At 44.8% G+C, this 25,240-nt stretch overlaps 1 protein-coding gene and 2 long non-coding RNA genes across 4 annotated transcripts in view; 1 reads left to right on the top strand and 2 right to left on the bottom strand.

The window, feature by feature from the left end:
- Nucleotides 1–8,189: 8,189 nt before the first annotated feature.
- Nucleotides 8,190–9,301, bottom strand: LOC133391961 (uncharacterized). The gene is made up of 2 exons (XR_009765388.1): nucleotides 9,127–9,301; nucleotides 8,190–8,982 (listed from the first exon to the last, which is right to left on the bottom strand). It is a non-coding gene; the product is annotated as an uncharacterized LOC133391961 (long non-coding RNA).
- A 2,495-nt stretch (nucleotides 9,302–11,796) lies between these two features.
- Nucleotides 11,797–19,210, bottom strand: LOC133391960 (uncharacterized). The gene is made up of 4 exons (XR_009765387.1): nucleotides 17,154–19,210; nucleotides 16,933–17,052; nucleotides 12,183–16,830; nucleotides 11,797–12,108 (listed from the first exon to the last, which is right to left on the bottom strand). It is a non-coding gene; the product is annotated as an uncharacterized LOC133391960 (long non-coding RNA).
- Nucleotides 12,995–25,240, top strand: part of LOC1276969 (uncharacterized) — an 18,522-nt gene continuing 6,276 nt past the window's right edge. Inside the window, exons 1-8 of one of the 2 annotated variants that reach the window (XM_061649132.1) lie at nucleotides 12,995–13,213; nucleotides 13,289–13,416; nucleotides 20,410–20,662; nucleotides 20,736–21,173; nucleotides 21,259–21,525; nucleotides 23,166–23,288; nucleotides 24,659–24,969; nucleotides 25,040–25,240. The exon at nucleotides 25,040–25,240 is cut by the window's right edge and continues 1,467 nt beyond it. In XM_061649132.1, the coding sequence (XP_061505116.1) occupies nucleotides 12,995–13,213; nucleotides 13,289–13,416; nucleotides 20,410–20,662; nucleotides 20,736–21,173; nucleotides 21,259–21,525; nucleotides 23,166–23,288; nucleotides 24,659–24,969; nucleotides 25,040–25,240 (1,940 nt within the window). Of the gene's footprint in view, nucleotides 13,214–13,288; nucleotides 13,417–20,409; nucleotides 20,663–20,735; nucleotides 21,174–21,258; nucleotides 21,526–21,880; nucleotides 22,361–23,165; nucleotides 23,289–24,658; nucleotides 24,970–25,039 lie in introns of those variants that run through there. The other variant, XM_061649133.1, reaches the window with a different exon arrangement.

A 25,240-nucleotide genomic window follows, 5' to 3' on the forward strand; every position in this document is an offset into this window, starting at 1 on the left:
CAGACAATAAGTTCACTCGCGCTTCGGGAATGTAAAGAACGTCTTTCAATGTTATTCCCGTTGATTCTCCGTTTTCCGAAAAAGCAAACAACCTCACATCGCCATACTCCTTTGCAACAATAGTTTCGCCTTCTTTTGCTACTGATATGTGCATAGGTTGCTTCATGGGAACAAGCCTTTTGAAAAGCGACCGATCATTCGACATGTGTTCAGATGATCCGGAGTCGACAATCCAACTTGCTTCCACGAATTCCACAGCGTCGCCACCAAAGAAACACACATCACTCTTCACCAAGTGCGCATTGTTTCCTTTCAGCACTTTTTGTTTGTCTTTTTCTGGACAATCGGCAACCTTGTGCCCCTCGCGATGACAACCGAAACACTTGAACTTTATGGTTTTCTTCTTATTGTTCTTTTGCTGTTTCTTTGTACTGGTCCCTGCAAATGCAGCGTCGTCTATTCTTGTTTCACGCGTTGTACCACTTTCCTTTGAACTGTGCTTGATTTCTTCGTCAAGAAGTCTGCACTTTACAAAATCCATCGTCAAGTTTTCCTCTGGCATAGTTTCTATTGCAGTAACTACCGTCGAAAACTTTGATCCGAGCGTTAGAAGCAAATAGCATACCGTATCTATTTCTTCCAACTTTGCACCGGTGGATTTGTATTCCCTAATCAAGCGATCAAACACAAGGAAATGATCTTGTAGACCACCACTAGTGTGTCGCAACGTCAAAAGCCTTTTCTGCAAGTGAAGCCGGCTTGCAATGCTTTTACGTTCAAACACACGTTGTAACGCATTCCAAATATCTTTTGGAGTCGCCTTGTCCTGGATATACTCCAACATGTCATCACTGATTCTCGAAATCAGCAGGGATTTGCAACGACGATCTTTCTTCACGCGCGATTTGCCTTTCCCTTTCTTTGACACTGCTTCATTTGCGGCATCTTCCGTTGTTTCGTCGAAATCTACATCCGCTTCTAGTTCGATGCAGCATCGTAGCTCTTGCTCTTCCAAAAGCGTTAGCATCCGAAACTTCCACTGCGGATAATTCGACGCGTTCAACAAAGGAACACGTGCCGTTTCACTTTCACGATCCATTGTCTATATTAATCACTCAACTTAACTAGTCAGGTGCTCTGGGCCCATAACCTAATGTGATATTAGTTTTAAACGCTGTGGAACACCAGTTTTGTTTCGGTTGAGGAGTTCAATATATTTGATGTATCTCTTTCGGAGTTCAGGAAGCGACTAGCGCTGTACATTTATACATGAGTTCAATTAGAGGTGCGCTCACCTCGCGTGAGTTGACAGCAACGTCAGGTTGCGTCATTGGTATTACTGACGGACATTGTATATCCCAACAAATTTAACCGCGCGGCTACACGAGGTGAAATATACAGCGAAATGAACTATTTGACAGGCGAAATATCTGACGGATAAAGCTTCACAGCAACCTGCTGATGTGCAATGTAAACAAATAACGTGCACAAAATCGTAATTAAATCCATTAAATAACTTCAATATCGAGTACTTCGTTAATTTTCAGTCAACAGTTCATAATTTCTTCTAATTAGGGAATGTTCTACTTATGAATATATTATTTTTAATAGAATTTCGAAAGCGGATGTTGTGTCTCCCCCAACCCTTTAGCTGTACCTGTCAGATATTTCACCTGTCAAATAGTTCATTTCGCTGTATATTTCACCTCATGTAGCCGCGCGGTAAGTCTAAACGCGTCAACCTGTTCTCTTTCAAAGACCTTGCCGATTCCGATCGACTCCAATCGACTCTGAATGACACCGACTCCGAACGGCTCCAAACGATTCCGGATGACTCTGGCCGACTCTAACTCCAAACGACTCCAGACGACTCCGGACGACTCTAGATGACTCTGACTCCGAACGATTCCGTGCGACTCCGGACGACTTCGGATGACTCCGACTCCGGGCGGAACTATTGTTTCGGATTTTGTCGGATTCGGAATCGGACTAACAATAGGCGGAGTCGAATAGGAGTCGTGGGTGTGCTCCAAATAACTCATACTCGCTGCACGGTGCGGGCATTTTTTAATAATTTAGAACAGATAATAAAGGCAATTTGAGCAAACCACCACCTATTTCATTGCGTTAAATTCATATTTTCTCATAACTCTTAACGTTTTCTTTTCATATTTCTAGAATAATTCCATCCAGAAACGGCATCAACATCTTCCACATCGCGTGCACGTGTAGACACTGCTTCATGCAGCACATGCTGAGCAAATTCAACCGAACGCACATACATTCTTGTACCGTCAGTTGAGCAAGAAGGACGCACTCGTGCAGCCAAGCTGATTTTTCCCATCGTGTTTCCAATTGAAAAGGTTTCTCGTGTTCGTGTGAGTGTGCGAAATACCGTGAGTGAATTTCTCCAGTGCCGTGTGCTCTAATATCCGGTGTATCGGTTCGAAGCATAAAAACCCACCTCGTGGAAGCGAACATTTTCCACCGTTTTGTGTGCCTCGCCGTCAGTGTTACACACACTCACACCTATAACAGCCGTTTGAAGCAAAAGAAAAAAAAATACGTTTTCTTCTCGAAAGGACGATTATTCCCCGTGGTGATCCTGTGCGTGTGTGTGGTGCGGTATCGTTCGGCGGCAGTTGGGCAAAAGTGAGAAACACCGTGTGTGTGCGTGTGTGCATAAACAGGTTCTTCCGGTCGTCGCGCGAGTTTGGATACCGGAGTTCGCTTATCGGTTAGTTGAAATGCATTTCATTGGTATTGTATAGTGTAGTTGTGATCCTGCAATATTGTCCTGCCCTAGTGGGAGGTCACGTTACCTAGTTTCGTCTTTTTTTCGCTGTCCCTCGTAGTGTACGTCACAGACGCAGACGAAAAATAAAATGCAACTTTCGTTTTCTACACCATCATCTTCATCAGCGGGGGGAGTTTTGGTCGGTGGAAAGCAGATCTTTCCTCAGTTATACTTTTCACGATGAATTTTCCGTATTTTTAGATTTCTTGTAGCCTGTTGTGCGAGCACCACACTCGCCGCGCGCTCTGGCTCTGGCTGTCTATGAAAACCTTAGTGAACCTGAGTTAATCGTGTGTGTGATGTGCGTGTGACCAAATTTTCCTGCATTTTCGTACGAACGACAGTTTGTGAGGAGTGAAAGTGTTTGGCAGGAGCTGGTTTTTGCCACTTTTTTTCGCCTACCGAAAACAAGTGCCTCTGTCCCTGACGTGTGGAGTGTTGGTTTGCTGTGTGTCCTTTTGGCGTGAAATGTGCGTGTGTGTGAAAAGAGTTGCAAACCCTAACCTCGCTTTTGCCTTTGTTGCTACTTATGCATGGCACACTCTGATGCGAAGGATGCGGAAGAAGGATGTTGAAGAATTGTTTTATATTTGCATCCAATTGTTCAGTGCACAAAACGCACAGTTGGCCGGGTTTTGATATATGGTGATGTGCGTTACAAATGCGTCAGACGCATGCATTACATAAGCGGTGGCGGTGGAAATCGTGGCCTGGGAAAACGGGAAATTTACAACTTCCCTAGAGCAACGAACAGAAAACTTTGTTTTGCTGTTTTGTTTGTCCTTTTTTCATCATTACTCCTGACGAATCATTACAACTGCACGACGGAGTTGTCCTGCAAGTCGTCGTCGTCGTCGCCAATTTTCCAGTCACGAGACCAGCTTTTCCTGCACCACACGGCGTATCTCTCAGTGTGTATGCGTGGATGTTTGTGTTTGTGCTCCTGTGACGTCTGCAAAGTCCCCTCACCAACCCGCCCCTCACAGACCATTGACGAAACAATCGATTTTTCTGCGCCATCCGTCCCTCCTGGCATGCCGACTCCTGGCAAACCGGCACGAAGCGCACTCGGGAGCCGCATTCAAACGTTGTTGCGGAGTGGTGGCGCAGGAAATGCCGCCACCACTCTGTGTTCCAGCCGGCAGTTGTTTTCCTTCCCGAGCCGTGGTTTGCCCTTGAAGAAGGGGACTCCCGCGAAGAGAGAGAGAGCGAGAGAGAAAGGGCATACAATGTTCAAACCGATCGATAATTAGGGTAATACGAGCGGGAAGCGCGAAATGTGATGCTCTGTATTGTAGGGATAGTAGTATCGGACTGTGAGGGAAGCAGTAGGCCAGTGAAAGGTTTATTGGGGAGTTTTTTTTGCGCGGGTATGAGCGTGATGCATACGTCATACGAACTGCCGAATGGTGTATGAAGGGCTGCCCCTAAAAAAAGGGGGAAGCAAAGTAATGCCACGCTCTCTCTCTCTCTCTTTCTGTCTGGAGAGCACACGACCAAAGAGAGGATCTCGATCCAAGAAGCCAAGGAATGTTCTAGAAGTCTTGTGCCCATGTTAATGTTTTATTCTGCTTTTAGAGCATTGATTGAGGTCACTTTTAAGCTTTTAGATTGGCTTCAAACATGCCAACTTGATAAAGTATGCCAACAAACTTCTAACAGATTTATCACTGTAATATGCGTTAGCGTGATGAAATGTTCACGTTTTGGTCGCGTGTTTAAGTTGTTATTAGCTTCCTCTCTCTCTCGTTCTCTTGCTTTTATATCCAAACTTCTGCGAGAGAGAAAACCGTTGGTCGTTGGTTTGGTCGAGTTGTGAAATTCGCAACTCCGAGATTGCCTTTTATTGTTTTGCAGTCCCCCACCTCCCTGCGAACGATACTCAACTGCACGTTGCCGTGTCCCAGGATATCCGGAGAAGGTCAACAAAAGGATACGTGACTGCTACCGTGGACGTGCAATAATCAGCTGTTTTAAGTATTGTTTGTATCTTATCAACCTCAATGTTAATGATATTGAGCAAAAACGGGACAACATAATTCAATTTGAGTGGAATTTTTGGATTTTTTATTACATTATTTATTGTATGTTGGTTTATGTTTTTACAATCTTCCTTTCTACAAGATTTACTACTTCTATAAAAGTTTGTAAACTATATACGTACGTACCTCGTCTCGTGATGTTCAATTTTGCCCAGCAATGTTTATGGCACTTAAGATAAGAGGTGAAAAAATTAGCATCGTACAAGGCATTGAACATTCCCTTGGGGGGCCTTAATGATGCATAACAAACATGAAATATACAATAGATAGCCCCAAAGTGCCCCTTTTCGATAAGATAGGAAAATAATTAATAATCATAAGCTTGCATGATGGATAGACGTGTGTAGCTGGGTTTCCTTTGCAGGGGGTTTTCCTCTGCTATGATCGATTAACACGATAGTGTTCGGGCTAGACGAGGAAGAGATTTGCGTCATACATCGAGTGAGAAAAAAATAATCCTCAGATTCTTATTGGAGTTCTCTGAGAAAGGTTTCCCGCGGGCGTGTTTTCAGGATCAGTGAGATAGAGAGAGAGTGAGAGAGGATATTAATTGGTTGTGACATTCCGTCCCTTCCTTCCAGATAGCAGACATTCCTTTGGTTTGTGTTATTTGTGAAGAATATACACTAAAACAGAAAAAGGTCACTGTTGCGTTCTGGAACATGGTTTGTTGGTTCCTTTCCCCTTTGACGCCTCTACGCCCTACGTTGTGTTTTGTTGTGTCGTCTTCGATCGCCAAAGGAGACAAAGTAAAGAACACGTCCGGCTCGTATCGAGTTTCATGCGCTAGTGCCGCTTTATTCGCACACATACTTGATCAAATTGTCGATCGGCAGTGCTGCTAGAAAATACATTTAACTTTTAATTCCCAACTGACAAAACAACCGCATACAATTCAAAATGACCGTTTCATAATCCTTACATTCCAACAGTCACCTTACACAGTAGCAGCAAACGGAAGAAAAATTCATACTGACAGCGTACATTCAAAAGCTATGCGGGTTTGTTGTAGTGTAAACATGACCTGCAGAAGGCGCAAGTAAAGAAAAAAAGGCAATATACCCTCATCATATACCAAAAGCTTTTGTTCGATGTGGTCCCGTTTTACGACCGTTCGCTTTGTGTAAGGAGTGTGTGTCCGGTTGCTTCGAAGACACTATAAATCTTTTACCGCCCATCATCTTCTTCCTCAGAGTCTTCAAAAGATTGTCGACCTCGTACTGTTTCGATAGCGTTGAAGAAATAAACAAAATTACGAGCAAAAACACAACACAACCGCCGCAAGTATTGGATCATCAAATCTACGCGAAAACGGCATAGGCAAAATCTAACAAACAGATTTTTTTTTTGTTTGTGTATACCTTGAGTGGCACCAGAGCGCGCACGTTCCTAAGCGTTTAATGTGTGCCCGAGCGCTAACCTTGAGTGGCCGGCCAGTGCCGGCTACAGGACACCATTAATCCCCTTGACATCCTACCCGAGGGCAACATCTTCGCAAAGAAGAATGGTCTCTGCGTGCGTGTGCACGTTGCAAAAACGTGAACAGAATCTCGCTACGCGTAGAGTGTAGCAACAGCAGCAGGAGGAGGAATTGCCGGTCGTGTACTGTGCTTATAACCGATTGGCTTAAAACGATGTTGGAAAAATGCTTGCAAACGATCAAATTACTGATGAACTGGCTCAAGATATTATACAATCAATATATGATCTTTCTTTTTAGTTATGTCAATAAGCTACTGTCCCCATTTCGCTACATTTTGCGAACGAAAGTGACTTCAGCTGGCGTATGGCCAGCCATCGCGAAAGGATGTGGGCCGATCTGTTGCCACCACCAGAGTTCAACGAACGGCAGAAGCCAATGGGAGGGAGCGGTCGGGTCGGGTTGTATGCTGTTGCGTTGCCGTCTCGAAGAGTCGTCGCTGTCGTCCCGTCCTGTGTCTGGAGGAGCGATATAAATTATTCAAGAGCGTGTCGTCTGCATCGACGATACGTTGCGATTTATTGACACAAAGAAACACACACACACACACACACACACACACACACACACAGGTGAAACCAGGTGTCCCTCATCTTTGGAGCAAAAATGCAGTAAATGTCTAAAAAGCACGCTACATTCTTGGAAACTATCGAGTACTTTTCCTTCGTTTTTGGAAGACACCCGATAGCGTTATGCAAAACGTGTTCAATCTGTGGCTGCTATGTCGATGACGGTCAAATGCAGGGAGGCGTCTCAATGTCATTTCAATTATCCCAAACGTCAACGCGACGGTAGTGCCCCAATGTGTGAGGCAGAATTGATAATTTTATTGCCAGTAAAAACAACTTGTTGCTTCCCGCGACTAAGTGGGTAAAGAAAATTGGTACAAATTTAGAGCCTTGTCATAAATTAACGAATTCTTTTAAAAGGGAAGCAGAGTGCGGTGCAGGCTGACTTTTTCATTGCATTAAATCATATTTCATTGAGTGCGGAATGGTATTAATCATTGAATTACAAAAAAAGGAAAGAAGATTGATTTTAAAATTGGTAAAATCTTTACTTTAAATGGTAAGATATTGGCAAATTGCTGTCCTAACTCATGAATTGTGTTTATATGCTTTTAGGTTCTTCCCGTGCTGTCACCATGTAGATGATGCAAATTGTGCACAGAAAATTATTCCACTTTACTGAAGATCTACTACGCAGTGCCGGAACTGTACACACGAAACCACATCCGATGCGCTCTATCGACCATACTAAAACGTGCGCATTTGTGCCATTTGCAACTGCACTCGATGTGTCGGTTTTCATCCCGGTCGAAGCAGAATGAAAATTGCATAAGTTTGTGCAAATAATAGAAGCGTACAAACAAATCTGGATCGCAGCATCTCCCGTAGCAAAACCACATCCCCGTTGTTGTACTACGGGAATCCACGCTGTTTGGTCGCTCGACACATTTTGATTGAGTTATACGTGCGGGTTCAATTTACAATCCGTAATCCGTAAACGGAGCAGCTACGAGCTCTTTTCTGCAGCAACGCGGCGGCGGCGGCGGCGACACAACATTCCTTTCCCGTGTACGCGTGGCTGTGTAGTAGCGCAATTGATTAAACTCGATTCCATCAAGCGTGACACGATGATGGTAGTAGATGCGCAATTGAATGTTACATCACGTAGAAGTACCATTGAAGGGGTTGGTACACAGAGGGGTATGGGGAGAGTAGTAAATGCATTAAAATCAGAGTAATGCAAACGAAGGAGCTGATCGCGACAGATGGGGCAATTGGAAAAAAAAGATAAAGAGATTCCAGGAGCTTGTTTACTTCACGTGCTCGATACTTTCGCATGATTATGAAATATTACTTTCGGATTTTGAAAGGTGTAAATATGGTTAAAGTGATGTTGAGATAGGCAATTAGCAGATATTTGCCAATTTGATCGGATCTACTTTTGAGCTAGTCGATTACAGTGTTAATTTTGCAGCAGGTTAGATTTAATATTGCTCAATTTCAAGCAATGATCTAGCTACAACACATGTTGCAAAACATTTTAATATAATACGGGATAGAATTTAAAAAAAGAAGACAATATTAATCATTGATCGAACTGTTTCGATGCATCGCTTTATTGCAAGGTGCGAGAGGCGCACGAGCGTGTAGCACTGATCGATGTAGAACCGGCTGCTTCGCCGGCCGGCCGGCATTATTCGCTCTCACTTCGAGGCCCCCGTGCCAGAAACGATCTGTCTAGACAGCCGTAGAGGGGATGCAGCGGAGACGCCCGTGGTCACGGTGGCCTTCTGCCGCACTTCTGCAGGGGATGTTACCGTTGGGTATGGCTTAAAATAGAGAATTAAAAGCACCCAGTTCAATTATTGCACACGTCATTGCGTGGCTGCTGTGTAGAGCGTTGATTTTCATCATCTTAGCGCGCGGCGTCCAATTGCGGATTTGCCTTCAAGCAATAGACCGGTTTTTCTTTTCCTCAGGTGGTGGTTTTCTTCCAAACCACATTTCTACTCTCAGTCAATTACACCGATTGAACGGCTTCATTCTGATTGCTATGAAGTTCATCTTTGCAAAAACGGGTTCAATGGCACGGGGCTGAGAAGAAGGCTGCCTGAACAGGTTTATTAATTCCCTGTGGGCAAGATTGAGGAAAAGCTGAAATGGAAAAAGGAGGAACGATTTGTAAAATCCATTCCCTAAGGTTATTAGTATAGGCGATATAATCAGGATGTTCTTTTTAGCTATCGTGCTGTTAATTGGCTTTCAATATCTAGAAGTGTTCGATAAGCCATAGCCAACCTTCCTTCACTGCGCCTATCGACCGGCAAGGCGAGCTCCCATCAACCTTCTCGGGCTAAAGTCTCGTGCTGCTCACGATCGCATTGGCGCCGCCGACCGACCGACTGACCGACCTGTTTGCCTGGCGCTGTCGCTCCTTAGCGGCTGCTCAGTGGCGTCACTGCACTGCCGAACCGGTCTCTGACGGGTTGGTACTTCGCCCTCGAGCTCGTCGCTCTCGGCAAAGAGAGCGAGAGAGCGAGAGAGTGTGAGTGAGCGTGGCAGATAAAGAAGCCGCAGAGATAGTGGAAGCCCTCTATCGCTCGCGGCTGTAGGCCGGAATTAGAGGGGGTCGTTCGAGATGCAGCACGCATTCGGCTTCATTGTTCACTGGCAACGCTCGAACTTGACGGTTGTGTTGTCGACGCTGCTCTTGCGCTCTTGCGATCGCGATCTATACACACGTGTGTGAGATTCTATACGTGGACCCAGTGTTCTCTCAGTCGTCCTATAAGTGTTATAGGTGCCTAGTGTTCACAAGCTCTGTTTTACAATTCGCAAGTAAGTGCTCGGATAAAAGCCGACCAGTGTAGAATAGAAATTTGTTAATTTCCGGTGTGTGGTGAAATTGTGGTCAAAAGAGAGATCTAGAAGTTTTTTCTTTCGAAGTTGTACTCACTCGCAAAGAGCAGCGTTTTTTTCTCCGGCTCGATTCTCCTCTTTCCCGGGTTTCGTTTTCGGAGCGTACATTCACCAAGACCTACGCTAATTGGAGAAGACCTTCAGAAGCGGGCAGTGCCGTCTTGTGGCCCGCTGAAAGAAGAGAGCCAGCCGGCGTCAGTCTCCGTGGTGGTGAGCGTTTCGTGGACGGAAATAGAATTCTGTACCGCCTCTGTAGAGTAGCTCGAGGCGTGTGAGGCGTGTTTCGAAGAGTACAGGCAGCCAGTGCTCCACCGCCACCGCGTTCTTCGTCACGAGACTTGTGTGGGGAGCGTAAGGGAAGAAGCAAGCTACGATGGTGTGGTGTCTTCGCTGACGACCGACCACGAGTGGCCCTTCCCATCAGCAGATCGGGTGAAGTTGTGCGATACAGAGACGATATATGTATGTACTTTTTAGATGCTCCGTTAAGAGCAGTGCCACACGTTTCGCACGTTTTCAACGCTCTGTGCGCGTGAACAAGGCAGCCGGCCGGCTTATTGGAGGTTGATCGTCTGTCTTCTAGTTCCACTTCGCTCTGCTTCTTCCACGACCGAAGATGATGACGGACGAAGGAAATGTGTCAGCGCATTCACAGAAAATGCAGATTCCGCAGAAGAAAGGAAGTAATATTTCCGATCCAACTGTTGGAGTTTTATTTCACACTTTGTTTTTTATTTAAACTCGATACTCTGAAGAAACAACACTTAGGTGGGAGTGTTTACTGTTAGAGCAGATAGTGTGAAATGTTTCAAATAAAGCTGTACAGTATTCTCCGTTCCAATTCCATCGTCGTTGCAAGCAAATACTGCAATCAGACTTTGCACTCCAAAATCCCCCTGCCCACGCGCTTGACTCAGCGTGCGCGAAAGACCACCCCGTTGCGCACGAGAGGATGCGTTGTCGCGTTAGGTTCTTATCAAAAAATGCTGACTGCAGCGTGTGCTCCATTTATCGTTTCAGATTCGTTTCTTTTTTCGTAATTCGTTTTGTGTATGTGTGTGTGTGTGGGTGCGTTAAAAGGGCTTAATGGAACAGACCCCGGGCGCTGCTTGCTGCACATACAATGCTAACTTAGAGTTAGAGCAGACGACGTATATGTGTTCAAGCGATTGTGTGTTTATTAATCGCATTTCCTACCGCATTTCGTCGATGGAGGAGGGGTTGGGCCCCCACACACACACACAGTCGAAACATGATATCATTGCGATAAATTTAATACTTTTATTACGCCATTCGTTAGCCTTCATCAAACCCCCCATCACCTCTCCTGCCATATCTACATGCGCTGCGCGCGGTTGTTTGCGTATCGTTAGAGGGTAGCGTTTGAGTGTTGAAAGTATATTTGGAATTTTCCATTGCGATTGTGTGCGGTATATATGTATTTTTTTAAATCAAAAACAATTCCACAAATGTAACCCTATATTCCGGGAAGATTGCCATTTCACAACATTACACTACACGCTCGCGGGGAATTGATCGTTCACGTTGCAGCCAATAGGTCATCTTATTTTTGGGGTCCGGAAAATCGCGTTGCGAAATATGTTACTTCTATTTTTTTTTGTTTTTGCGCAAATGCCAAATTGCCCCGTTAGCTTCTTGCAGGCACAGTTTTCTCTAACGGGGCGAGAGTGCAGTTATATGCAGTTTGTTCAAGCGTGTCACGCCGCGCAACGGAATGGCGTCTTATGTATTGTGTGCCGGCTCCTATAATGGGCAACGCGCGTGTTGTTGAGCACTGCCTTGTAAAAATGTAAATAATTGCTTACCGTTTAAACTTTCTTTCGCGTTGTTAGTTCGTGGCAGGGAGCTAGAGTGCTGTTCAAATAAAATCCCTCTAGAAGAACGCTACAAAATGGTCTCTTAGAGCGGCGCTAACTATACCTGTCAAACGGAAATAAATTCTGTCCAGTAGTTAGTTATTTATATTAATTTTTAGTAGATTTATTAATAGATACTTACATGAATATTTTTCATAAGTAATGCTCCCACTTGATGATTGAAATACATTTGAATTTTATTTTCATCTTCACTTGTTTTGATGCCTTCACGTGAGGTCCACAGCAGCATTATCAAATGCTGCAAACAACCATGTTTACCGCAATCATTCGTATCAGCCCTTTGCTCCGGTGCCCGTTCCGAGTACCTTCTCCCAGTTGTTCCTCTGGCGCGCAGTTCCGTCTTGAGTCTGAAGGGCCATGGGTGGAGCTGCGCCAAAGTTGAGCCAGCAGGAAGAAGACAACGTTGCTCCACTTCTTATCGGCACGTGCTTCTCTCAATGCCACCAACTAGGCGCTGTTACAGCTGATCCGTGAAAGAAGGGAATAATTACACTCCGGTGTCGATGATAACCTGCCTGCTAGCTACTGCTGCCCTACCCGCAAATAGCAAATCATGCTTTCGTCCAAGAATAGCAGGATGCAATCTGAGGGAAAGAACCGTTCTATCACTACCGGGTCGCTTATTCATGTACACTTCTGGTCTTGGCTGGTCCAAACTGCCAGTGAACGATCCTGCTAATGAGGCAATTAATTTCACTTACTTGATCTTCAGCAATTATACGGCTTAAATAAACTGTCAACCGTAATCATTCGGCCGCGCGATGCCAGTTCGGGTCAAATAATAGTTTAATTAGTGATCATAATACTAACCTAACCTTGAATTTTGAATCTTTGATGAGTAATGTTTTGTTCCTTTTTCTTCCCTCGTTTCAGCATTCAACACGTTAATCTCGTACTCCTTTCGCTACTTCAACATCCCAAGTCTTCCGTGAGCGCTGCTACAACGCTGTAGTCTCTTATCCTTGTTGCTCTTGGACTGCAGAGTGTTTCGTTAGTGGCGTGCTAGAAGATCTGTACAACAATTGTGCATCGATCGTGTGTTACCTACATATTGCTGTACCAAGTACAACGAGTGATTATTGCTGAACGGTCCTCAGTGCGTGCCAGTGTTGTGAAGTTGCTATTTAGTCGTTGATAGTGTTAGAAAGCTACAATTAAACTGTTTAAAAACATTAATATATCCCTACATTATCTCAGTGCGGTTGGTTTATAAGTGATCTGAAAAATACGTTGTGCCAGTTGTGCAGTTTTGGTGCATCAGAAGTTTGAGTGAAAGTCACTGAATCGTGCAGAAACCCTTTTAAAAGCACCGCTTGAAAAGTATCTCCTTAAAAACCAAGCCGTTTAGAATGGCCCCACCCAACAATGAGTGTTCGTACGAGGTAATTAACAATGTGGCCACCGCCACGGAGGAGCTGGCCCAACAACGATCGACCGAGAACGATGCTTCCAAGACGCAGATGGACTGGGAGACTCCGGGCGCTCAGGGATTGTACGATCCACAGAACGAGCATGAGGCCTGCGGCGTCGGTTTCATCGTGTCGATCGAAGGCAAACCGAACCATAAGGTATGATCGATGAGCGTATGAGCTTTTGTAGATAAACACCATAATTCACAAATTTCTTTCACTACCCATTTGTAGATCCTGCGCGATGCTCAAACGCTTGCCATACGCATGAACCATCGAGGTGCGTGCGCCTGTGATAACGATACCGGCGATGGTGCAGGTGTTTGCACCTCGATCCCGCATGACCTGTATGCCAAGGAGCTGTAAGTATTTCTGTCGCATGTAGTACAGTTTTTTTGTTAGTACGCAGGGGGACTAAAACACCTTCTGATCGTCGTCTTCTGATCGATGTTTCTCCGTCGAAAAGCTTATTGCGTCGTTTTGCTCTGACGCTGTGCTCTGTGCTGGAATTTCTGACCACACGACACGTCCGTGCACTCAACGGATGCCTCTTGCGCAATGCACACCCTCCGCCCTCCCCTCATCGGTCACGTTCCAACCATACCGGTTGCAGTGGGATTTTAGAATGAGCGATCGCCTTGATGAGGAATTTTTATAGGCTTGCGTTGGGAGTTTTTTTTACCTGTGTGGAGAGATATTTTTATCTTCTGCTTTGAGTTGTGGAGATCACTTTGATAGTGATTATTTCATGACTGACCCCAAAACGTTCGATTGTCCTTGTGCGGGACAATTAAATCATTACATCGTACGTTAATTGAGTTTACTGTCGAGTTGATGTGTTGGGCAGCTTAAGTATTTCTTTGATTTTTCCACTAACCAATGTATTTTTTACTGCAATGCCATTAATGACATGACTCTTTAATGACTCGAAGCAACTAAAGATCGCCTTATCTACAAGTTGTGTAATATCAGGTCATCTACAACGAAACAATGTTTCGTTTACTCCATATTTAAACAATAAGATCATTAAAATAGTATAAATAATCCAAAGCAAACAGTAACTTTTCTACTGTCACTAATAGTGTTATACTCACTATTATACAACAGCTAGCCCAAACCTATGCTGAAGCTATCAGGGAACAGACCGCAAGTCACTAATTCGGTGCCGCCAGCTCGCCTTCTGGCGACACTGCTGATTATTTAGTATCAAAACCATCATCCGGCCACCATTCAGTGATGTAATTAATTTTATCCATGGTTTCGGATTTAATCAGCAGCCGTGCTGTTGTCGTCTAACCCTTTTCCTCTCATTTGGCCAGCAGTGGCAAAATCTCCTTTCGATTACCCACTCTACTCCTGCTCTAATCGCTTGGCGCCCGGTAGGTCATTCGATATGATTTAACTCAATTAAATGTTAATATGACACCCCGACGGACGGCTGGCTACCGGCTGCTCCTTGGCCGCGGTCAAGGCCCATAATGATTTAAGCTCGCAAATTATTATCACACCACAGTGTCGCACTGATGGCTTTGGTTGGACAACAGGTTGTTTTTCGGTGCCGCCTTTTACTCATATAGGATTCCAATAGGATGGTTAATTTTCTGTACAACAGTGATGCAGAGGCAAAATTACATTCCGTGTCAAGTGACGCGATGTGTGGTTCACTTTGCATCCCTGGGGTGGGTGGAAGCGAACTTTTGTGTACTTTTTCCTGCGCGTGACATTGATGGATATCTCGCTGGCTGAAAAAAAAAATGGTGTTATGCTTCTGCTTGCTTCCGGCTGAAGGTCAGAATTTTTCACTCGTGCGCTGTGCTCTGCGTATAGTGTGGGAGGAGGATTATCTTTTTATTTTATTTTTAACTTTAAATGACCTGCACAAAAAAAGTTGAGCCAATGTACGCATGTCGTGGGTGGTACAGCGCAGCATGGATGGTAAAGCAAATTTCGGTGCTTCGTTTTGTCTGGTCCTTTGTTTTGATAAGATTTTTATTTTTTCGTTTCTCATTGTTTTGCACATTTGCCATTTTCTCGCGCCGGTAATTTGTGTGGGTTGAACTGTGTGTCTGTGTGTGTGGGTCGTTAAAATTAAACCGTTCAAATAGAGCCTTGTACTCTTAGGATCAAGGATCTGGGTTTGCTAATTGTTTAAAAAGAATGGTCGAAAAGACAACAGCAGAAAGATGTCATAGGAAAGAGAAACACACCAACTCATTCTATTTTCAACTCGTTCAGCTCTTTTTTTTCTACGAACGGATGGAAAAAGCACGTGCCCGTCGAAACGTTTCAATTCAGTAGATTAACTTGTTTACTCGTTAGCTAGAACGTGCGCTTTGCGACTGATGTGGCGCTGCCGTTAGTGTGAGTTTTTTAGCCATTGGATTTTACTTTAAATATTACATTTAATCCAAAAGCTTTCGAAACAACCCTTCATACAAGAAGGTACGAGTACTCATCCCAATCACTCATCATTAGTAAGCATAGTGGCATAGTAAGACGTGCAAATTTAGCCTTTATACTCTGGTTTGACAGATTGTGTCTTATAAGATGAATTTCTTCGATAGACGTAAGCTGTCATTACCACTTAACTGGTCAACTCGATGCTGTGACGATGATTGATTGATAAGAGCGTCGTGCGCTAGTGGTCTCGCTCCAAACACAAGCGCCTGGGTTTTGTTTTCCTCATCTGTTTGTTTATTCAATGGTAGACGGAAGAAAACAACGTAATATGAACGTTCAAAGGTAGATGCTTTGAATCATCTCGTGTGAAGTATTAACATATTGCTCGAAATGTTGCATCATTCGCATTGAACAGTGCTTCTTGTCCAACAATTCCAGAAATTCTTTGCAAAATGCGCTAGAAAACTGTTATTTACCCTTTACCGCTTCTGTTTGTATGTGTGTGATCTTTATGCCAACAAAGAACACTGCCAAAACTGGAAACCACTTGTTACAGCCAAAACGGTGCTATTAATTAGGCTGAAATGTTTTTCATTGCACTTTGCTCTCTCCCTCGGTGTTATAGCACGTGCCAAGCCGTGGCGGCGGCTCGTGCACAGCTTCGTTCAATTGGCAACGCAATGTCGGAAATAGCCAGCTAGGCGCACCACCAACTGGCAGTTGACTTTTATTTTGCCTGCCACACCGGGCAGTGTATGTTGTTGTCTGGGAATTAAATTAACCCCCCCAAAAAGCATCAGCAGACGATCAAGCAATGGCTATAGCAATCTATATAGAAAAATGTTCATAGGCAAAAACACAAAACAACTTATTGAGGAGCGCGGTAGTGTGATGCGCTGGGTGGGTGCCACACGTTTTTTCGCAGATCACACAAGATGATCACGTTCAGCTGAGTTTGCGCTGTTGCAGGAAAAATATTTTTAATTTTAATTACCTTTTCATTCCTCTCCCTCAAGTATGTGTGCGAGATCATGGTGTTTTGTGCCATCCAGAAGCATCAAACATCCTCGCGGGAGAGGAAGAGGGATACATTCGTGCTTTTTCAAGCATTTGCTTTTCAAATCTCTAATATGTGAGAGTGATGTATTTTTTTCATTTCAAGGTTTTTCTACATCATGGATTTAATGTAGTGTTGTTATTTTCAACGTTTTGCTCGTGTGTTTTCAATAAAAACACTGCCGTCTGATTGCTGCTGCTGCCATCTGCTCACCCACATGATTTCTTGCAAACATTTGGCTGTGTGTATGCATGTCTGTTTGAGTATTATTTATTTTTTTAAACTCGAACGCGAGGTTATTTACAAACCTCACCAGCACCTGCAATAGGAGATTTGTTTGAAAAAATGTTGACATAATGTTGCGAGGAAACTGTTCATAGGAAAAGGTCAAACTACAAAATGTGCAATGAAAAATATATACTCCTTGCTTCACTGTCGTATGTGGAATGTCTCCGTGGTCTAATGGATAGGACCTTGCGTTATGACATTGCCGGATGTGTATCAAATCTCATCTGTAGCCTATGATCCCGCTATAGCAAAGCTTGAAAGAAAGAAGTTATAAAATAAGCATCATAAAATAATGTTCTCTCAAACTTCATAGAGAAACTCTAATAAGCATCTTTCCCTTGAACGTGACCATACCGTAATCTCATTCCCATTCCCTTGTGTGTATCATTCGCATACACAAAATGTTTAGAACTTTTGGATGACGCTTTTGGCCGTTGTGTGAAGTGAATAAACCAATAATATACCTACACAACAAACATATTAAAAGCGTCCACGACCGTTTGTTCTACCACACCGCGAGACACGACTCAAAGACCCGCCCGGTATGCGGTCCCGTGCGGGAATGATGCCCTCCCATCCACCCACCGGTTATACACGGAATGCACGGGCAGGCGCAACAGGCCGGCGCGGACCGCGGCAATCAGAATCACGCACGTAGCGCGTGATCGCGCATTTGCGTCTTCCCGATGTCGCGGTTCTTTTTTTATTGTTATTGCTGTCGGTGTCGCTCAAAACCGAATCTCTATTACGAACGCCGCCGGTGAGGAGAGGAGAGGCTAATTTCTTATCGTTCGTTCGGCACCAGTTCTCGGCAGTTGGCAAACTCTACAGCATATCAAGAATGCAAATGATGATCGCGCTTACTTGCTTCGTTTCTTCGTGTGTATGTGTTGGGCTATGTGTGTTTTGGCTGGGCCGTGCAGTAATATGCGTTTTTGCGCGGTAAAGGACGCGCTTCCCCGGGTATTTACGTGGTGGAGTTTGTGCATACCTGGCGTATCTAAATGGCTCTTTATTATTGCCTTGTCACAGATGCATTTTATAGTGCGGAGTGCTGCAATGAACGAAAAAAAAAAACATCTATGATAACACTTTAATGTACTGTCGGTGGTTGATATGCAAAACAACTTTGTTTATTACTACAAGATGTACGTAATTATTTGTTGCATGTTTTTAGCACTTCGACGTAGATAAGTGCGCTCTTTCGTCCATCGTCGAGGGTGTTGGAGGTCGTTAGCACGCTGACAGCGCGTCAGCCGCGACATGTCACAACATTTCGAATTTTGGGCCAACTGGGAATGGTTTGACCAACTCTTTCTCGAGCGTGTGCAGTGCAAAGAAAATGAAAACAATTTGTATGACGCGGGTGACACAAAATGTGCAGGTCTCTTTGCTTTTCTAGCGCGTTGCATTACGTTTTGCAATCATCAGTTGCATTTAACGCGATGCGCGAACTCTTGGACAGAGCAGAATAATAACCTCAAGTCATCTTTTCCGGAACATTGACCAGTTTGAACAAAAGTTAAACCGTTAACCACTTTTTGGACTTGTCGTGTCTTATTTTCCGACGAATGCTATTTCACAACTGATCGTTAATGGGACACATCGGCAGCTTGACGTCGTCTCGTGCGTTGGCTTTACTACACACATCCTGAACCCGTGCGCGGCTTTACTACGCGCTAACAGTAAGGTGACAATTACTTGAAACAACGCGCTGCTTTTGCTTGCCATTCATTAGCATTGCACCGCACTTTTCTACAAGAAGAGGAGACGGGCAAAATGTAGTCTATTTATTATTATTTTTTCCATCAAAAGAGTGTCCGGTGGAGCCGTGCTTGCTCCCCGGACACTCTTTGGAGTTGTTATACACTTAGCTCAGGCTAGTACGACCAGGGGCATATGGCGCAAGGTCATTACAATGTCGCCCAGCCTATCGATAGCGAAGGCAAGCAAGCTACTTGTTGGTGTGTCGTGTTTGAGCAACTGGACGGTAGCCGCCTCTTGATAATGGGTGATAATGATCTGCACTCGATAACGAATCGATCACGAGAGCCAGAGCGACAGAAGCAGCCGCGAACCTTCTTCACGTGCCTGTGTATGCTCCATGATCCTGCTGATCTTCCACTACACAGATCAGGACTGTTTTTTTTTTGTTTGCTACAGAAGCGGCATACAACCTTGATACACACAGATTCCTAGGCGGTAATCGTACAGAACGCGAGTGAATCATACGGTGGACTGTGATCACGCGGAAGATGATCACGCTGGGGGATGAAGACAAATAAACATTGAGCTTCTTAACCTCGAATCTCTCCCAGCATTTCCAAATTCAAGTTCACGCGCTCAAGACGTGAAAGAACGAAGAGGAAGGCTCAAGAGGTTTCCCGGGGAGGGCGAGAGAATGTGTAACAAAAAAGAACGGGCAACGCCACAGTGTGTTGTAAGAAGTGATTATGATAAGGGAAGGCACGGGCGCAGGAATTGAATGAAATATGCCGCTTGCCCCAGTGTAACCGCCTAGAACTGGTGAGTAAGGGTGTCCACCTCGCCGGCTCGATAGGGAGGGAACGCGTTTATTGGTGGCTAATTATTTTGATAAATTTCGAACATGTTGAACCCAGCGGAGGGTGAAAGATTATCAGTAACAGGTGAAAAATGGTCAAACGTGTCCGTTTGTGATTCATGGAACTGCAGGAAATGGAATTCCGGCGATTCCGGTCATTTTTTTTTTGAGACGTAGTAGATCACTAGGCCACACTACTAGACTCTACCCTGGAATTGTACACTATTTCTTTTCGTGGTTTAAAAACTCTCTTGTATGAGTAACAACAAACCTATATACCAACTGTCTCTGCCTCGTGATATCATGCGCAAACCAAGAAAAGATAAAGTAATGGACATTTTTTGTTGAAACAACGACAACAGCTCAGCGACTCTACGAGAGTGTGCCGTTTTGGACGTGCTGTAGAACACAAAGGCTTACGTTAATCTGTATTGCATTTCGCTTGTGTGACATCAGAGATTACGGTAGGGAGGCATTTTGCTTACTTTCACGACGTGTGCTGCTCCAATAGGTCGTATGATGGTGCAATACTTTACAGTACACTAACGTACTAACTGCTACTGCTGCTACGTAGAAGATGGGATGAAACGAACGGAACGAACCATTTGCGTCAATTGTTATGCGCCCCCTTTCCTTCTGCCCTGGCGAATGTGTAAAGATGCTCCCCGCTGTAAATACAACAGATCAATAACAAACATCTACCCGAGCCAGATGATAAGTATGATGCAAGCTTACGAGAGGAGAGACTTGCACTTGATCCAGACCTCTAATCGGTAGTAAAGTTTACGACGTCAGTAGCGCGCTTTTATTGATCTTTCCCTATGAAAATAGAGATGAGAGAGGTACTAATGGTGGTAGGAAACAAAGTATGAATGAACTGATCGTTTTGGTATTCGTTTTTGGAGATAGAAGATTAAGAAAATGATTGATTCATGCATAAAATGATTCTGTTATACGTATAACAGTTGATCGAAAGACCGATATATACTTACTTCAGTTGTTCAATGTTTGCTGATGGTATGACATTATGTTTCATCTATTTTCTAGGGCTTCTCATGGCATTGACCTTCCAGCATTCGGCCGCTATGCCACGGGTATCTTCTATCTGGACAAGAGCTCGCACGAGGAAGCGGAAAAGGAGTTTAACGCTCTGGCTGAAAGCCTCGGCGTTCAGGTGCTCTACTGGCGCAGCGTTCCAACCAACCAGGAGGCGGTCGGTGCCGTCGCCCGCAAGAGCGAGCCCCTGTCCCGGCAGGTCTTTGTAACTGCTGACGTTGATGAGGAAACGTTTAAGCGACAGGTAGGTGGTTTTAAATCAATTTAAATTGTTTTTATTCAAACTTTGTTCCTAATTTTCCCTTTTCATTGCGCAGGTATTCATTTTGCGCAAGCGTGCCACGCACGAGCTGCAGCGCCCGGGCCGCCGGTTCTACATCTGTTCGCTGACACCGAAAACGATCGTTTACAAGGGCTTGTTCACGTCCGACCAGCTGTGGGAGTACTATCTGGACCTGAAGAATCCCGACTTTCTCACCTATCTGGCGCTGGTGCACACGCGCTTCAGCACCAACACGTTCCCGTCCTGGGAGCGTGCCCATCCGCTGCGCGTGTTGGCGCACAATGGTGAAATCAATACGCTGCGCGGTAACGTCAACCTGATGAAGGCTCGCGAAGGTGTCATGAAGAGCGAGCAGTTCGGGGACGAGCTGAAGAAGCTCTATCCGGTCGTCGAACCGAACCTGTCCGATTCCGGTTCGTGCGATTGTGTGCTCGAGTTTTTGACCGCAGTCGGAAATCGTTCCCTTCCGGAGGTAAGTTTAACACTTTCGGAAAGAGTGTGAAGATGAAGGCGAAATTACTGATGAAATGCGATATCCATTCTGCTTTCCACAACAGGCCGTCATGACGATGGTACCGGAAGCGTGGCAGAACGACCGTACCATGTCGCAGGAAAAGCGCGACTTCTACCACTGGTCCGCTTGCGTGATGGAGCCATGGGACGGCCCGGCACTGATTTCGTTCACCGACGGGCGCTACATCGGTGCCATCCTCGATCGTAACGGGTTGCGCCCGTCCCGCTTCTACGTGACCCGGGACAATCTGCTGATCATGGCCTCGGAAGTCGGCGTTTACGACGTAGATCCCAAAGACGTTACGCTAAAGGTAGAATCATTGGGTGTACTTATGCGGTTTTTCTTTTTGTAGATTCGTTTAAAACATGCTCTCATAAAAACTCAATCGATTAATGCCTCCACCACCATCTTCACCACCACCACACACACGCGCAACTGTCGTACCACCACCACCACCACCACCACCGCCATCCCGATTGACACGAGCGAAATTGTGCGAAGGGGACCCGGTTGATGATTGATGATGGTCAGCTCGTTTTTGTTCACACGAAGGATGCATCGTCTGATTCCCCCCCCCCTCGGCTGGCGGGCGATAGTTAGAAGCCATCGAATCATTCATTCATCGATTGTTGACGATCTCTCCACACCCACACATACATACACACGGCTGATCTTCGATCATGTGTTGAGCACGAGCGAGCACAACCAGAGTGCAAGAATTGCATGGGCAAGTGGTCGATAGAGAGTTAGAAAGTGGCAATTGGCGTTAAAAATTGAAACAAAAAGAATGGAAAAAGGAAAATGCCAAAAAAAAACGCAACGTACCTTTGACACTTTAGTTGTCTAAAACAAAGAGAGAGGACGTTTGGCGCACGCTGGAAGACAGCTCGAAAGACAAAAAAGAGCATTCACAAGACGACAAAGACAAATAAGTGCGACTAATCGACAAAATACTGCAGCAAAAATGTGCCAAAAAAAGCAAGGCTTATGTCCTGTGGTGTGTGTCTGTGTGTGTGGAATCACGGGGTGGATGTATGGGTGGATGGGCTCGCGCACGGCTCTGTGGTCCCTGGTGGTACCGGTTGGATGCCAAGTTCTCTGCCTTCCCGTTAGTCGTTGGGAATGTATCCCGGGACAAGTGAGCGGTAATGCTTCTCACCCGTAGCACTTAAGGCATTTTTCATTTCTAGTCTTGTATGTTTTTTCTCTTCTTCTTATTATTCAAGTTAACCAAGTGTTTCGTCCGTCAATCGGAATCTCACGATCGCGTTTTCGTCCTTCATCCTCTTCGTTCTGTACCGTCTGTTGCGCGCATACAATCGCATACAAACACACGCAAGCACACATACCTAGTAGCGCTGTAGGAAATAAAACAAGAGATCACAGATTTGTGAAAAAGAATCACTCACAAACGAAAAAGTAATGGCACGTGTCCCTCATGGCGCGTGTCCGCTCCTAGACAGCCACTTCATTTCCAACCCAAAAACCACACTCTAGTCAGGATCATCATCATGCAAAAAGGCAAAACTTTGCGCTTATGTTTCGATACGAACCAAAAAAAAAAAAACAAACAAACCAAACTAGTCAACAACTATTCTAATCATACCAATGTTTCCCTATTCTTTTCCCTGTAAAATCGCACCGCAAACCGACCTCTCTCTATATCTCCTACTTACTGCTCAATTCCACGCGCATTGCACATCGAATGGTCCCGACGGCGGCTGACTGACTGGTAAACGGTGGTTCGAATGTAACGCAACGCACACATACACACATTACTGTCCTTTAATAATGGAAACAAATTGAATGAAAATTGTGTGACAACTCGTTTGCAAAACACTTTCGAACAACCAACCCTTACCTGGATGTGTAAATTCTGGGGACGTTACTTGTACTTGTCGTGTCTCTCGCGGTGTGAAAATGCGCTCTCATCGTCTTCAACCAATGCAGAGCCGTTTGAAGCCGGGCCGTATGCTGCTGGTGGACACGGAGCAAAAGTCGCTGATCCAGGACATCGAGCTGAAGTCGGAAATTGCCAAATCCCGTCCGCACAGCGAATGGCTGAAGGAGCAGGTAAGGATATACCCGATATAATTCGTGTGTTTTCCTCGTACTTTTGGTTTTTTCAGCGCCAATATGGACCAGGATGCCGAAAACCATTAAGGTGTCGCTGTATAAGTTTGTTGCTGTGAAACGTCCTACTGATTAGATTGAAAATTCCAACCAGCAGCAAAGCGTTCCTGCCAGATACAGTTTATTGTTTACATTCATTTTCCCATACATTTCGTATCGATTGTACATCTAATGTCATAGTATTAGCGATGTAATATCCAAAAACACATGTAGTCCCTAGTAGCATCAACTAACGCATTGTCAGTATTACTAAGCAATTGGAACTGTTTCGTCGAACATAATCATTCACATTAATTCTTGAGTAGTTATCGAATGTTTTATAAAATGGTTTCGAAAAAATCCGGCACTAATACTAATCTTTAAAACCCTTATTTTCTTTTCTCTTTTCTCTCTTTCTCTCTGCCTCGTTCGCCGTTCGCCCCGGCGACATGAAATTATCTTCTTCTTCATCCCTCAACAAACCTGTACTTGTCCATCCATATCTCGAACGACCATAACTGCCTCTGGTGACTTACTTCGTACTGTATCTTGTGTTTGTTGTGGCGTCTCATGTGTTCATGTGATATCTGGTACATTAACATCTAATATTCCATTCATTCCATCCAAACGCTGGAACAACCACATCCATAACACGCATACACACACACACAATTTGCATATTACAACACGTTAATGAATGCCCACCCAACCTCCCCCAACAACACTTCAACCACGTTTGTTTGAAAATTCAACACTTCAACTATGAAAAATTAAACACACGTCATCATCACCTTCTTCCAACCCAACATCATGACACTGCGCAGATGGTAAGTGGACTCAAGTTAATTCGTAACGGCTCTTCGTCGTGTTACTTTTGCGTGTGCTTCGCTGGCTTCATAATTTCATGCTTTATCGCTTTTTTAAGAGGTTTTTTGTTTTTACATATCAAGTTTAGGTGTTTTTTTTTGGATCGGCTGCTTTTGGTTATGGCTTGGGTACATTTGGCCTGCCAATAATGCATGTAAAAGGCATTCAAATCAATAGTGCTACACTAGTTTAGTAACAAGGTGTTGGGCTTACGGTAAAATCTGGATAGTATCTTTTCCGCTTAAAATAGTGTAGCAATTTAGTATTTTAGACTGTTGGGTTCTATTTTTATGTTAAACACATGTTACCCGTTTCTCAATGACTACTTTTTTCTAGGTTCTACCTAATTCCTGCTGTGTTTTAGTGTGATGCTTCTGTTGTATTAATTTGATTTTTGTGTGCCGGCTCCCAGATCAACAAAAAACACGCATTTTTCTAACGATATCGTACATCAACACTTGCAGATCACAATGGATGACATTCGTCGCGAGGCAGGCGCTATCACGAACGGTTCGACCGAGTTGGCCGTCACCAACGGTGACACTCAGCTGGCCGAAAAGAAGGGCATTTTGGATCCGCGGCTGCAGCTGTACGGCTACACGACGGAAACGATTCACATGCTGCTGCTGCCGATGATCAAGAACAAGAAGGAAGCGCTCGGTTCCATGGGTAACGATGCGCCGCTTGCCTGCCTGTCCGCGTTCCAGCCGTTGCCGTACGAGTACTTCAAGCAGCTGTTTGCGCAGGTCACCAACCCACCGATCGATCCATTCCGGTAGGCATTCCGTGCGACTGTTAAATTACTCCCAACTAACGCTCTTTCCCCGTTTTCTGCTTAATCTCAGTGAGAAAATCATCATGTCGCTCCAGTGCCCGATCGGGCCGGAGGCAAACCTGCTGGTGGCCTCCCCGTCGCAAGTGCACCGCATCTGGTTGGACAATCCGATCCTAAGCATTCCGGACGCGGAAGTGCTGAAGCGCAACCAGCACCGCGGTTGGAAGACGAAGGTGCTCGACATTACATTCCCTGCGAACGAGGGTCCACC

This window comes from Anopheles gambiae, chromosome 2, assembly GCF_943734735.2.
Source record: "Anopheles gambiae chromosome 2, idAnoGambNW_F1_1, whole genome shotgun sequence".
In the NCBI taxonomy this organism is placed as follows: domain Eukaryota; kingdom Metazoa; phylum Arthropoda; class Insecta; order Diptera; family Culicidae; genus Anopheles; species Anopheles gambiae.